The following is a 14074-nucleotide window of genomic DNA, read 5'->3' on the forward strand; positions in this document are numbered from 1 at the left end:
CAGGCGTGGTGGTGGGTGCCTGTAATCCCAGCTGCTTGAGAGGCTGAGGCAGGAGAATCACTTGAACCGGGAGGCAGAGATTGTAGTAAGCCAAGATCACACCACTGCTCTCCAGTCTGGGTGGCAGAGCAAGACTTTGTTCCAAAAAAAAAAAAAAGAGAGAGAAAGATGAAAGTAATTTTTCAAAATTAGTGAATCTGAAAAAAATTAGACTGTACACTTAGTTTATTTTTTATTTTTTAATAGAGACAGGGTCTTGCCATGTTGCCCAGGCTGGTCTCCAACTCCCGAGCTCAAGTGATCCACCTGCCTCAGCCTCCTAAAGTGCTGGGATTACAGGTGTGAGCCACCAAGCCTGGCTTATAGACTTTAAATGGCTGAATTTCATGGTATGGGAATTCTACTTCAATAAAACTGTTAAAAAATTAGTGAATCTTGGTGAAGAATATTCAAAATATAAGATTTTTTTTGATACTATTCTTGCCACACTTCTGTAAATCTGAAATTATTTGAAAATAAAAATCTTTTTACAAAATGGAACAGATATAGTTCTGGGATACCAATAATATTTATTTATTTATTTATTTATTTATTTATGAGACAGAGTCTTGCTCTGTCACCCAGGCTGGACTGTACTGGTGCGATCTCAGCTCACTGCAACCTCTGCCTCCTGGGTTGAAGCAATTCTTGTGCCTCAGCCTCCTGAGTAGCTGGAATTACAGGTGCCCACCACTATGCCCAGCTAATTTTTTGAGTTTTAATAGAGGCAGGGTTTCACCATGTTGCCCAGGCTGGTCTTGAACTCTTTAGCTCAGGCAATCCACCGGCTTCGGTCTCCCAAGGTGCTGAGATTACAGGCGTGAGCCATCGTGCCTGGCCCAATACCAAGTATTTTTCATGATTAACCCATTTATTTAATCTTCACAAACCCAGTATGCCTATGCTGCAGATGAGGAAACCAAGGCATAGAGATGTTTGGCCACTTGCCAAAGGAACACAGAGCCAGTAAGTGACAGCCCTGGAGTAGAAGTCCAGGCTGCCTGGCTCCAGAGTCCCTCCTCTTAACCTCAATGAGGGAAATGGAAGCATTGGTTACTTTCTAGTTCAGTGTTTTTGCATCCATTATGTCATTTGGTCCTTTCAACTCCCCTCAGGAAGTACTTAAATCCCATCATCCCCTTTATCTCATTAGAAACATAGGACTCAGAAAGGTTAAGTCGGCTGGGTGCAGTGGCTCATACCTGTAATCCCAGCACTTAGAGAGGCTGAGGCAGGAGAATCACTTGAGGTCAGGAGTTTGAGACCAGCCTGGCCAACATGGTGAAAACCTGTCTCTACTAAAAATACAAAAATTAGCCAGGTGTGGCCGGGACCGGTGGCTCACACCTGTAATCCTAGCACTTTGGGAGGCCGAGGACAGTGGATCACGAGGTCAGGAGTTCAAGACCAACCTGACCAACATGGTGAAACCCCATCTCTACTAAAAATACAAAAATTAGCCGGGTGTGGTGGCATGCGCCTGTAGTCCCAGCTACTCAGGAGGGTGAGGCAGGCGAATTACTTGAGGTGGAGGTTGCAGTGAGCAAGATTGCACCACTGCACTCCAGCCTGAGTCACAGAGCGAGACTCTGTCTCAAAAAAAAACAAAGCCAGATGTGGTGGTGTGCGCCCATAATCCTAACCCCAGCTACTCAGGAGACTGAGGCCCAAAAATTGCTTGAACCTGGGAGGCAGAGGCTGTAGTGAGTGAGATCACACCACTGCACTCCAGCCTGGGTGACAGAGCAAGACTCTGTCTCAAAAAAAGAAAAAAAAAAAGTTAAGTAACTGGTCCAGGGAGCTCAGCTCATGGGATGATAATGGTTACCACTACTGGCTGCCCTCATAAATCAGAGAGTAGGCTGGTTACGGTGGCTCATGCCTGTAATCCCAGCACTTTGGGAGGCCGAGGTGGGCAGATCACAAGGTCAGGAGATCGAGACCATCCTGGCTAACACGGTGAAACCCTCTCTCTACTAAAAATACAAAAAATTAGCCAGGCATGGTGGCGGGTGCCTGTAGTCCTAGCTACTCGGGAGGCTGAGGCAGGAGAATGGCCTGAACCTAGGAAGCGGAGCTTGCAGTGAGCCGAGATTGTGCCACTGCACTCCAGCCTGGGCGACACAGCGAGACTCCATCTCAAAATAAATAAATAAATAAATAAAATAGGCCGGGCGCAGTGGCTCACGCCTGTAATCTCAGCACTTTGGGAGGCTGAGGCGGGCGGATCACAAGGTCAGGAGATTGAGACCATCCTGGTTAACACGGTGAAACCCCGTCTCTATAAAAATACAAAAAGTTAGCCAGGTGTGGTGGCGGGCGCCTATAGTCCCACCTACTCAGGAGGCTGAGGCAGAAGAATGGCTCAGTGAACCCAGGAGGTGGAGCTTGCAGTGAGCCGAGATCGTGCCACTGCACTCCAGTCTGGGCGACAAGCGACACTTGGTCTCAAAAAAAAAAACAAATAAACAAATAAATAAATCAGAGAGTATACTGAGCTGCTTACACCATTCCTCTCAACAATAACACGAGAGGGATTATAACCCCACTTTATAGGTAAAGAAATAGAGAATCAGAGGCTAAATAATTCCCCCAAGTTTCCAAGTTCAATAAGAAAAACCAACAGTAATAATAAATCAATATGTAAATCAATCAGAGCTAGAATTTCAAGCCCATGCTGTCTGTTAACTTCAAATCCTTCACCTCAACTCTTCCTCCATGTTTCTCAGATCCCCACTGGCATCTAGAAGGGAAAGTTAATGGTGCTGCAATACAAGGAAAAAGTAAGACGGCCTTCTTGCAGATTCCCCCTCTATCAAAGTCCAAATGAGGACACTGCAGCAAAAAGGGTTGATATCAAGAGAGTAAAGCAACTGGGCAACACAGCTAGATCCTGTCTCTAAAAAATACAAATATTAGCTAGGCATGGTAGTGGACACCTACCCACTAGTCCCAGCTACTTGGGAGGCCGAGGTGGGAGGATCGCTTTAGCCCAGGAGGTAGAGGCTGCAGTGAACCATGATTGCACCACTGCATTCCAGCCTGGGTGACAGAGCAAGACCCTGACTTTAAAAAAAAAAAAAAAGAAGAAGAAGAAAGGAAAGACCTCCCAACTGCCAAGTAGCTGGGTGGCACTGGAACAAAAAGCACAGAATTCTTTCAGTCCAAGGGTGGGAGGTCAATCAGGGTGGAGACAGGGGACTGGTCTGCATGACCCTAATAGTAGTAAATAATAGCTAACGTGTTGTATCAGACCATTTGCTAAGTGCTATACATTTATGTGATGTTGAAACACTTGACAATACCATGGAGCTTTACAGAGAAGGAAACTAAGACTCGGGTAGATTAAGTCACACAATCAGTAAGCCATGGAGCTGGGATTTAAACCCAAGCAGCCCGACTCCAGAGCACTCCTTTTAAACCATGCTGTCCCGGCCAGGGTCAGGCTTCTGCACCCACCTTGGGAGAGGTGATCTTGATGTAAACAATGATGGGGGCCAGCGAGGTCTTGGACAGCTGGGCTGGGTGATTGATGGTGTCAGCATCCAGAGCAACCAACTGAAGGGTCCGGGCCAGCTCGAAGATTCGCTCGATTTCACTCTGCACCTCAGCTGGGGGCACGGAGTCATGTGGATGGGGGAATGTCAGGTGGCCTCCCAGGAGGTAGTAGGTGGAGGGAACGCTTCTGGAGATGGCCCTGCCCACTAACTCCCACCCCTCCCACGTCCAGCCCAGAAAGGGTGAGTGAAGACAGCAGGGGTGGGCTCACCCAAGCTGGAGCGTGTGTTGGAGCGCTCAATGATGATGTGTTTGCTGGGGTTGTTGAGAACTGAGCGCTTAGCCAGAGAAATGTCTGCCGTCACACGAGTGATGGAGATCCTGGGGAATGGGGCAAGAGGGGAGTCAGGGATCAGAGTGGGCTGGAATGCCCTGCCCACTCCCCAGTTCCAGGCCCGCCTTCTGTTCCTCAGTCCCAGGACTGTGATTCGAGGCATCCGGCCCATCCCCAGCAGCAGAGAGCAATGGCAGGTGCGAGGAGCAGCTCCCAGGGTCTTACCTGCCATCAAACCGATGCTTCAAGAAGTCAAATAAAGCTTTCTGCATCATGTCTGTAACCTGGGGGTGGGGGTTTGTGGGGAGGGAAGGAGGAGAAGGTAGGCATTTAAAGCCACTCAGACTCTGAGCAGCTGGGTATTTGTACCCTCACGTTCCACTTTCTTCCGAACAGGACTTTATGGTGGGCAGGGGTCTAGGTCTGAGGGGTCTCCACTGGGGTCTCTGGTTCCAAAGGTCCCTGTAAGTGGCATCTCTGGGAGGACTTTTCTGGGGGTTACTTTGGGGGACGGGGTTCCTCTGTGTGGGTCTTCCTGTGGGTTAGGCCCCCTGGGGGTGCTCTCTGAAGGTCTGTAGCCCTCCGGGGAGGATGCCTTGGGATCTAGGCCCTTCTAGGGGATCTCTCTGGGGTCTGAAGATCTTTCTAAGGCCCCTCTGCATCCACTCCCCTCTAGGGAGTCCTACCTCGTAGCCCTTGAGCGACGGTCCCACCAGGATGATGGGCCTCATGGAAGGCACCACGTCATAGGGGGGCACATGCTCTGTCTGGGGGGCAAGCAGGGAGGGGAAACCCCAGAGTGGAGATGATATTAGATCCTCTCCCCCACACGCCAGGCTCCCCCATGCAACCTTCCCCCACCCTGTCCCAGAGCCCAGATGTGGGGATCAGGGTGGGGATGGGGAGGGATGGCCAGGGAGAACCAGGAAAGGTGGGGGAAATGGGGGCAGATGTGGGAATGGGTGTTAGAAGGTCCCCCTAGCTCATCCCAGGGAGTGGGGAGGAGGACACAGAAAGCTGTGATACTCACCGACTTCTGCTTCTGTTTGGCTGGGTCCAGAGATTGCCAAGAGAGGGAAGGGGGAGGAGAGAGGGAAGGGGACCCAGGCAGGGGCAGAGGGCAAGGCAAGAGCCAGGACAAGAGAGGGAGGGAGAGCCGGGCAGACGAGGAGAGATAACAGGGCATGCGTGTTAGTGACAGACAGAGCCAGAGATGGGGAACGGGACCCCACGCCAAGGGGGAGCCAGATGTGGCCCTGGATCAGGACTGACAGTCCAGTGGATGTGGGAATATTCAGACATATCCTACCCTCTTCTGAGTCTTGGAAAAGAGCTGGTGAGGTTGACAGCCCCTACCTTGGTGCCCACCTCCTGCCCCCAGTGCATGCCAACCTGCCCATTTTAAGGGTTCCCTTAACTGTCTTGCTTTGCAGTCAGCAGTCCCCCCCATCCACTATGTGCCCACCCAATCAAAAAAGGGCAAAGAAGGAATGCCATCCCATGCCCTGCTTCACATGCCAGGATAGATGCCAACACCGGAGCAGGCCCCTGGGAGTGAGGGGAGAGGTCAGGGTTCATGACCACCAAACCCTGCTGCCCCAGGTGTGGGGGCAACCTTCCAGGGGCAAGATCTCCTTCCTGGAGATGGGGCCAGGGCGGAGTTGTGTGTGGAGAGGGATGTACCCATGCTACCCTTCCCTCCACCTCAGCAGGAAGCCCTGATGCCCACAGAACAGACCACATCTGAATCCATTACAGCCCCCTTTCCTCCACCAAAGTGCTGGCCCTGACTCCCCCACCTTTTGCAAGAACACAGCGAGAATTACCTTCTTAAAGAAGGGGATGCGTTTGCCATGGGGTGGCGGGGTGGTGACACTGCTAACACTAGTCTTGGCAGAGCCACTCTGCTCACCAAGCTCGGCCTCTTCCTCCTCTAACTCTAGGGGGTCTAGTTCAAAGGCTAAGTTAGTCATTTCATTACCTGGACCGGAGAGTCAGGAGAGAGGGAGGAGGGAGGCGAGGTGGGGAGAAGGAGTGAGATGAACGTGGAGACACAAGTACAGAACGCAGGGATGGGGATGGGGAAAAAAGAAAGAAGAAGAGGTGAATGGAACAGGGCTGGGAGAAATGAATGGGGACGGGGCAGGGGAATCAGGCAGAGAGATGGAGCTACCAAAGAAAGGGGAGAGGAGAGACATGACAGGCCCAGCTTGAGGGGTATCCTACTCTTCATGGAGGGGGAACCATTGCATGTGCTTGGGGGACTCAGGATTGGGGTGTTTCCTACTGCAGGGAAAGGAGGAGTCAGGGAGTTGGGAGACCACCCCACCCAGGAGCTCCTCCCCAACCCCCTGCATGGCGATGGTTCTTACCACTGGCAGGGGGTGTGGGGCGGCGGGTGCCAGTCACCACATCTCCCAGACTGGAACTGGAGTTATCGCCTGATTTGCTGTGTGGGCAAAGGCAAACCGAGGTTGTGAGCAAAGAGGTGGGCATGGGGGGATCTCATCCTCTCACATGGGGCACCCCTGGAGGTGCTCCGGCCCCACTGGTGATGCTACAGGCAGCTCTGTGCCCTCAGGGCCAGGGGCAACCACTGAGGCCTAGTCCAGGCTGTATGGCCTCTCCAACCCCTTCCCCTGCCCCACCCAGACACCTGGAGCTGAGGCGGTTCTGGCGCAGCTTCTGTTCCTGCAGCAGGCGAAGGCTGTCCAGTTTGACGGGGCTGGGAATGAAGCCAACCTCACAGCCCTCCTTCACCAGCCGCCCGATCCACCAGTCATTATTGTATTTCTGCAAAGAACATGGCAGGTGGATGGAAAGTCCAAGAGGGAAACTGCAGGGGCAAGCTAACAGTCACTCTCCAGGGGAAACGCCCAGACTCGCCTCCCTGCCCAGGGGTGGCACCCTCAAAGATCCCCAGCCCCGGCTCCAGCCTCTGAGTGGAGCTGCCAATTCTCAGGACAACTCCAGGACCAGCATGCTTTCTGGCCATGGACCACCCTGCCACCGGCCCAGTGCAATTCTGAGAGTCCTTCTCCCCATGTGCCCACCCTACTCTAGAAAGGCCACCCGAGTAAATGCAGGTACCTGCATGTCCCTGGCACACCGCCACGCCGGTTCGGGCCCCCTGACAAACCCTCCCAACAATCTTCTGACCTAAGCATTACCACCCCATTTTTCCAGTAGAAAATTAAGAGGCTCAGAGAGGTGGAGAGATTTGTCTAAGGTCACACAGCAGATTCAGCCCGGCTCTGCTTGGCTCAGAAGTCTTTTGTCCACTAGCACTCTGGCTGCCTGTCTCCTGGCACCCACTCCCTTGTTCTCCCTCCAGATACCCACCTCCTTGATGTGCAGGAAGTCTTTGGGCTCAAAGGTAATGGCCACTCCCTGCACAGGCACCTCATCCCCTGGAGACGGATTGTAGCCCACATTTGTCCGCACGGCAAATGCCACTGGCTTGGTCTAGAGGAGGCACACGGGGAAAATGGCAACTAGAGGGTAAACCACAATGTAATGTACAACTTCCTGACAGGGGTGGTGGTTACTTGGATGTTTGCATTGTAATTGTTCATTGAAATGTGTATGGACACGGGCAGGGTGTGGTGGCTCACACCTGTATTCTCAGCACACTGGGAGGCCAAGGTAGGTGGATCATCTGACGTTAGGAGTCCGAGACCAGCCTGAACAACATGGTGAAACCCCATCTCTACGAAAAATACAAAATTAGCCAGGCGTGGTGGTGGGTGCCTATAATCCCAGCCATTCAGGAGGCTGAGGCAGGAGAATTGCTTGAACCTGGAAGGCAGAGGCTGCAGTGAGCCGAGGTCATGTCACTGCACGCCAGCCTGGACGACAGGGCAAGACTCCATTTCAAAACAAAAACAAAATGTATACTGACACTTTGGGAGGCCAAAGCAGGTGGATCACTCGAGACCAGGAGTTTGAGACCAGCCTGGTCACATGGTGAAACTCTGTCTCTACTAAAAATACAAAAAAATTAGCTGTGCATGGTGGCGCACACCTGTAATCCCAGTTACTCAGGAGGCTGAGGCATGAGAATCATTTGAACTCAGGAGGCAGAAGTTGCAGTGAGCCGAGATGGCACCACTGCACTCCAGCCTGGGCGACAGAGCAAGACTCTGTCTCAAAAAAAAAAAAAAAAAAGGCTGGGCACAGTGGCTCACGCCTGTAATCCTAGCATTCTGAGAGGCAGAGGCAGGTGGATCATGAGGTCAGGAGTTCAAGAGCAGCCTGGCCAACAGGGTGAAACCCCGTTGCTACTAAAAATACAAAAATTAGCTGGGTGCAGTGGCAGATGACTGTAATCCCAGCTACTCGAGAGGCTGAGGCAGGAGAATTACTTGAACTCAGGCAGCAGAGGTTGCAGTGAGCCAAGATCATGCCACTACACTTCAGACTGGATGACAGAGTGAGACTCCGTCAAAAAAAAAACGGTATACTGAATTGGCTTGTGTGGTTTTCTCCATTTATATTAACTTCTACAATAAAAAACAAGAAAGCAAAATGTGGAATTCAGCCCTCTCAGGGTAGAGGCGGGGCACTGAGGAATGAAAAGGGTTGGGGGTGGGGAGGCCCACAATGATACCCAGAAAAAATAATAATAATAGCAGGCCGGGCACGGTGGCTCACTCCTGTAATCCCAGCACTTTGGGAGGGCAAGGCAGGTGGATCACTTGAGGTCAAAAGTTCGAGCCTAGCCATGACTAACATGGTGAAACTCCATCTCTACTAAAAATACAAAATTAGCATGGCGTGGTGGCACATGCATGTAATCTTGGCTACTTGGAAGGCTGAAGCAGGAGAAATGCTTGAACCTGGTGGGTAGAGGTTGCAGTGAGCTGAGATGGTGCTATTGCACTCCAGCCCCGGCAACAAGAGCAAAACTCCATCTCAAAAACAAAACAAAATAAATAAATAAAATAATAGTAACAGGCCGAGTGCAGTGGCTCACCCCTCTAACCCCAACACTGAAAGGCTGAGGCAGGTGGATCATGAAGTCAGGAGTTCGAGATCAGCCTGACCAACATGGTGAAACCCCGTCTCTACTAAAAATACAAAAATTAGCCGGGCGTGGTGGCGCACCTGTAATCCCAGCTACTCAGGAGGCTGAGGCAGGAGAATCACTTGAATCTGGGGGGTGGAGGTTGCAGTGAGCAGAGATCGCGCCATTGCACTCCAGTCTGGGCAATGGAGCAAGACTCCATCTCAAAAAAAAAAAAAAATAAATAAATAATAATAATAATAATAGCAGCCAGGCACAGTGGCTCATACCTGTAATCCCGATACTGGCTTGAGGCCAGGAGTCTGAGACCAGCCTGAGCAATATAGTGACATCCTGTCTGTTTTTTATTTGTTTGTTTTGAAACGGAGTTTTGCTCTTGTTGCCCAGGGTGGAGTGCAATGGCGCAATCTCGGCTCACCACAAACTCTGCCTCCTTGGTTCAAGCCATTCTCCTGCCTCAGCCTCCCAAGTAGCTGGGATTACAGGCATGTACCACCATGCCCGGCTAATTTTTGTATTTTTAGTAGAGACGGGGTTTCTCCATGTTGGTCAGGCTGGTCTCAAATGCCTGACCTCAGGTGATCGCCTCCCAAAGTGCTAGGATTACAGGCGTGAGCCACCGCACCCAGCCAACCCTGTCTGTTTTTAAAAAATAAAAGGGGCAGCTGGGAACGGTGGCTTACGCCTGTAATCCTAGCACTTTGGGAGGCCAAGGCGGGCGGATCACAAGGTCAGGAGTTTGAGAACAGCCTGGCCAACATGGTGAAACCCCGTCTCTACTAAAAATACAAAAAAATTAGCTGGGCATGGTGGCGGGCACCTATAATCCCAGCTATTTGGGAAGGTGAGGCAAGGAGAACCAATTGAACCTGGGAGACGGAGGCTGCAGTGAGCTGAGATCGCACCGCTGCACCCCAGCCTGGGCGGCAGTGCGAGACTCTATCTCAAAAATAAATAAATAAATAAAAGGGACTGGGCACAGTGGCTCATGCCTGTAATCCTAGCACTTTGGGAGGCTGAGGCAGGAGGATCACTTGCACCCAGGAGTTCAAGACTAGCCTGGAGCGGCGGATTAGCCTGCGCGGGGCAAAATGGAGCTCGAGGCCATGAGCAGATACACCAGCCCAGTGAACCCGGCTGTCTTCCCCCATCTGACCGTGGTGCTTTTGGCCATCGGCATGTTCTTCACCGCCTGGTTCTTCGTTTACGAGGTCACCTCTACCAAGTACACTCATGATATCTATAAAGAGCTCCTCATCTCTTTGGTGGCCTCACTCTTCATGGGCTTTGGAGTCCTTTTCCTGCTGCTCTGGGTTGGCATCTACGTGTGAGCGCCCAAGGGTAACAACCAGATGGCTTCACTGAACCCCTGCTTTTGTAAATTACTTTTTTTTTACTGTTGCTGGAAGTGTCCCACCTGCTGCTCATAATAAAGGCAGATGTATGGCAAAAAAAAAAAAAAAAAGACTAGCCTGGGCAACATAGCAAGATCCCATCTCTACGAAAAATAAAAAATCAGCCAGGTGTGGTGGTACGCCTCTATAGTTCCAGCTACTCGGGAGGCTGAGATGGGAGGATCACTTGAGCCTGGGAGGTCAAGCCTCCAGTGATCCGTGATCACACCACTACACTCAGCCTGAGTGACAGAGCGAGACCCTGTCTCATAAAAAATAATAAATATTTAAATTTATTTATTATTATGTTTTTTGAGACAGGGTCTCGCTCTGTTGCCCAGGCTGGAGTGCAGTGGCGCAATCTCGGCTCACTCCAGTCTCCGCCTCCTGAGTTCAAGCGATTCTGATGCCTCAGCCTCCTGAGTAACTGGGATTAGAGCGTACGCCACCACACCCAGCTAAGTTTTGTATTTTTAGTAGAGACGGGGTTTCACCATGTTGCCCAAGCTGGTCTTGAACTCCTGACCTCAAGGGATCCGCCCAACCCGGCCTCCCAAAGTGCTGGGATTACAGGCGTGAGCCACTGAACCTGGCCTAAAATTAAATTAAAAAAAAAAACAATAATGACAGTAATGACCATTTAGTGTCCCAGGTACCATGTTACATGCTTCACACATATTCTCTCATTTATATTCATCACAAAAATAAAAAATCCTCTGAAGTTAAGTGGTATTATTATCTTCATTTTAATGTGAATTTCCTAAGATCACACAGCTATTAAGAGTCAGGACTAGAGCCTGTAATCGCAGCACTTTGGAAGACTGAGGCTGGCTGATCACCTGAGATCAGGAGTTCAAGACCAGCCTGACCAACATGGAGAAACCCCATCTCTACCAAAAATACAAAATTAGCCGGGCATGGTGGAGCATGCCTGTAATCCCAGCTACTCAGGAGGCTGAGGCAGGAGAATTGCTTGAACCCCGGAAGGGAAGGTTGCAGTGTGTCGAGATCGCGCCATTGCACTCTAGCCCGGGCAACAAAAGCGAAACTCCGTCTCAAAAAAAAAAAAAAAAAAAAAAAAAAAAAAAGAGTCAGGACCAGGATTCCAACCCAGAGGAAGTTTGATTCCAGGAAGACGTGGAGATTTTAGCACTGTCCCGGCACAGTGGCTCACGCCTGTAATCCCAGCACTTTGGGAGGCTGAGGTGGGCAGATCACTTGAGGTCAGGAGTTTGAGACTAGCCTGGCCAACATGGTAAAACCGCGTTTCTACTAAAAATACAAAAATTAGCCGGGCGTTGTGGTGCACGCCTGTAATCCCAGCTATTCGGGAGGCTGAGGCAGGAGAATCACTTGAACTTGGGAGGTGGAGGTCGCAGTGAGCTGAGATCACGCCACTGCATGCCAGCCTGGGTGACAGAGCAAGACTGCATCTCAAAAAAAAAAAAAAAAAGAAAAAGAAATTTTTAGCACTTCTCAAGCGCTTATTGTGTGTGGAAACAGTATAATAACAGGCACTTATTATACTTATTATACTGTATAACCAGGCAGGTATTATAGCCCACGTTGTGCAGGTGAAGACAGAGACGCAAGGTTCAGGGGTACTAGGAAGTGGCTGAGTCAAGACTTGGCCCTGGGTCTGCCCGGGCTCTCTCTACGGCCCAGGGAAATCATGCCAGCACGCCCCTTCCCACATCTTTCTCACCTTGGCCTTCTCGAGCTGCGCTAATGCCTGGCGCTCTGCTTCTTTCCTTAAGGCTTCCCGGTCCTCCTCCAGAGATACATCAGAGTCCGATGGACGGCTGGTGTAGGACTCCGCTGAGCCCTGAAAATACAGAGAGCCAGATCAGGGCCATTGCTGCCTCTCCCAGCTCCTGGGCCTGGGAAGGCATGGAGGTGCCACCCATCATGGATGCCTCTAGCCCCAGCCAGCCCAGCATGACGCCACAAGGGCTAAGAGAAGGTGGTATTAGGTGGAAGGGACCAGGAGCTGAGATTTCTCAGGCCCCTGGGGAAAGTGTGGCCCTAGTGAGGGTGACAGCAGCAAGCAGGAGATGAAGGCAGGCCCAAGGACAGCTGCTTGGGGCCCAGGGAGGGGTGGGAACCTGATAGGGGCACAAGGCAAGGGAGGAATGCCAGGGACGAGTCTCTACTCCCACTGCTCCTTCCCTCCCCTGCCCCCAGCACCCACTGAGATAGACTCAGCCGAGGTCCAGTGGCATCCATTCCAGGGACTGCAGCCACCAGCTTTGGCCTGAGCTTTCTGCACTATCAGCCGCGGATGGCCTGCTCCACAGGATGGGGCCACCACAGATTTTGCCAACTTCTGTTCAAGGGTAGAGGGAGATAGACTCCTACCTCCCCTGCTCCTTTAGCTGGTACTGCCAGAATCAAACTTCACTACTTAGAGCCCCAATCCTCAGGCTCTCCTAGGACACAAGAGAACCCAAGATTTCCAGGCTGGTGCAGACTGAAGAGGCAAGTTAAGAGCAGGATATGGGACAGGGCTTTCCCTGAGATGAGGGCTGCTGGGTGCCAGGCAGCTGGCTTTGACCACAGTGACCAACCCAGAGCACGAGGGACTCCTTTAGGGATGCACACATATGTGTAAGACACATGTCGCCCATACAGACCTGGTAGTGGGAATGCATGTGCTTATTCACGTGTGTGCGAGGATGTGCAAGTACAAGTGTGTGGAGGAGGGCGTGCTCTATAGTTGGCTACATATGACCACATGTGTAGAGCCACATGCGAGTGTATTGGCGGGGGCCTCCCAGATATCTATGACCCTGAGGGTGGGGGACATGTGAGGGCAGGAGTAAGGAAGTGTGGATTCGTGTGACTATGTGGGAGTGGTGTTGGACAAGGCATAGGAGGTTATGTGGCAAAAGAGGAGGACTGCAGAGATATAGGGGTTCTTTCCTGAGGGTATAAAAGGGTCACTTGGCCAGGAATGTCCATGAGTTTGGCATGGAGGGGACCTGGGAAAGACAGAAGACAAAGTCCCACCTCTCCCCAGGGGCCCCAGGTCATTAGCTGGTGCAGCTCCCCATCTCTTTCCCAGCCAAATCATGAAAATGGGAGACCCGCGGGGGAAGGGTTGGGGTGGGGCGAGAGGCATGAAGGAGGGAGAGAAAACCAGCGTAGCTCCCACTCTCCACCCTGATGGGAGCACACAGAGTCAAAGAGCCAGGGAAACAGGGAGACAGACTAGCAGAGAGGCACTCATCGACCCCAACACACATGCGGGCACGCGCATTCACACACACACACTCACCAACTCCAACACAGACGCAGGCCCATGCACGCGCACACTCACCGACCCCAACACACACACAGTTACATGCACACACGCAGACACACATGTGCGGGCAGACACACACACACATATGCAGACACACAGGTGCACGCGGATGCACACGTAGGCACATGCACACATACACATATGCAGACACACGCATGCGCATACACACGCATACATCAGAAATGGCAGAAGACAGGAAACAGTGAGGAGGCATGGAGACAGGCTGGAGGAAAGGCCGCCCTCCGCCAGCTTTCCTGAGAGGCTGTTCTACCCGCCGCCACCCCACTCCATCCCCAGCTCACCACCACCAGGGTCCGGCTGGGCGCCTCCATCCCGGCGCCCTCAGTGCCTGGCCCTGCTGGCCTAGGGGGTGGCCCAAATTGCCCGTTCCCTCGGGGGCTCAGGTTACAAGCAGAGTTGCTACATGTGCAAACTGCTAGGGTATATTTAGCTCAGAGATGTGGCAAGGACTGCTCCCC

General features: G+C 51.8%; 2 protein-coding genes across 6 annotated transcripts in view; one reads left to right on the top strand and one right to left on the bottom strand.

The window, feature by feature from the left end:
* CACNB1 (calcium voltage-gated channel auxiliary subunit beta 1) overlaps positions 1–14074 on the bottom strand; it is a 240425-nt gene that overhangs the window by 6956 nt on the left and 219395 nt on the right. For 3 of the 5 annotated variants that reach the window (XM_050762655.1, XM_050762654.1, XM_050762659.1), the window contains 9 exons: positions 11997–12116; positions 7214–7336; positions 6528–6664; positions 6244–6320; positions 5698–5852; positions 4558–4638; positions 4097–4155; positions 3809–3918; positions 3499–3650 (listed from right to left, as the gene is read on the bottom strand). In XM_050762655.1, coding sequence (XP_050618612.1) covers positions 3499–3650; positions 3809–3918; positions 4097–4155; positions 4558–4638; positions 5698–5852; positions 6244–6320; positions 6528–6664; positions 7214–7336; positions 11997–12116 — 1014 coding nt within the window. Of the gene's footprint in view, positions 1–3498; positions 3651–3808; positions 3919–4096; positions 4156–4557; positions 4639–4901; positions 4922–5697; positions 5853–6243; positions 6321–6527; positions 6665–7213; positions 7337–11996; positions 12117–13897; positions 13985–14074 lie in introns of those variants that run through there. The other 2 variants (XM_050762658.1, XM_050762656.1) reach the window with 2 other exon arrangements.
* On the top strand, positions 9953–10363 carry LOC126938618 (transmembrane protein 258-like). Its single transcript, XM_050763001.1, has one exon. The coding sequence runs from the start codon at positions 9989–9991 to the stop codon at positions 10226–10228; it is 240 nt and encodes a 79-aa protein (XP_050618958.1). The 5' UTR covers positions 9953–9988; the 3' UTR covers positions 10229–10363.

Source organism: Macaca thibetana, chromosome 16 (genome assembly GCF_024542745.1).
Source record: "Macaca thibetana thibetana isolate TM-01 chromosome 16, ASM2454274v1, whole genome shotgun sequence".
NCBI classification, from domain to species: Eukaryota; Metazoa; Chordata; class Mammalia; order Primates; family Cercopithecidae; genus Macaca; species Macaca thibetana.

Excerpts from the sequence above, each read along its gene's own strand:
- LOC126938618 (XM_050763001.1), top strand. The coding sequence starts at position 9,989 with ATGGAGCTCGAGGCCATGAGCAGATACACCAGCCCAGTGAACCCGGCT.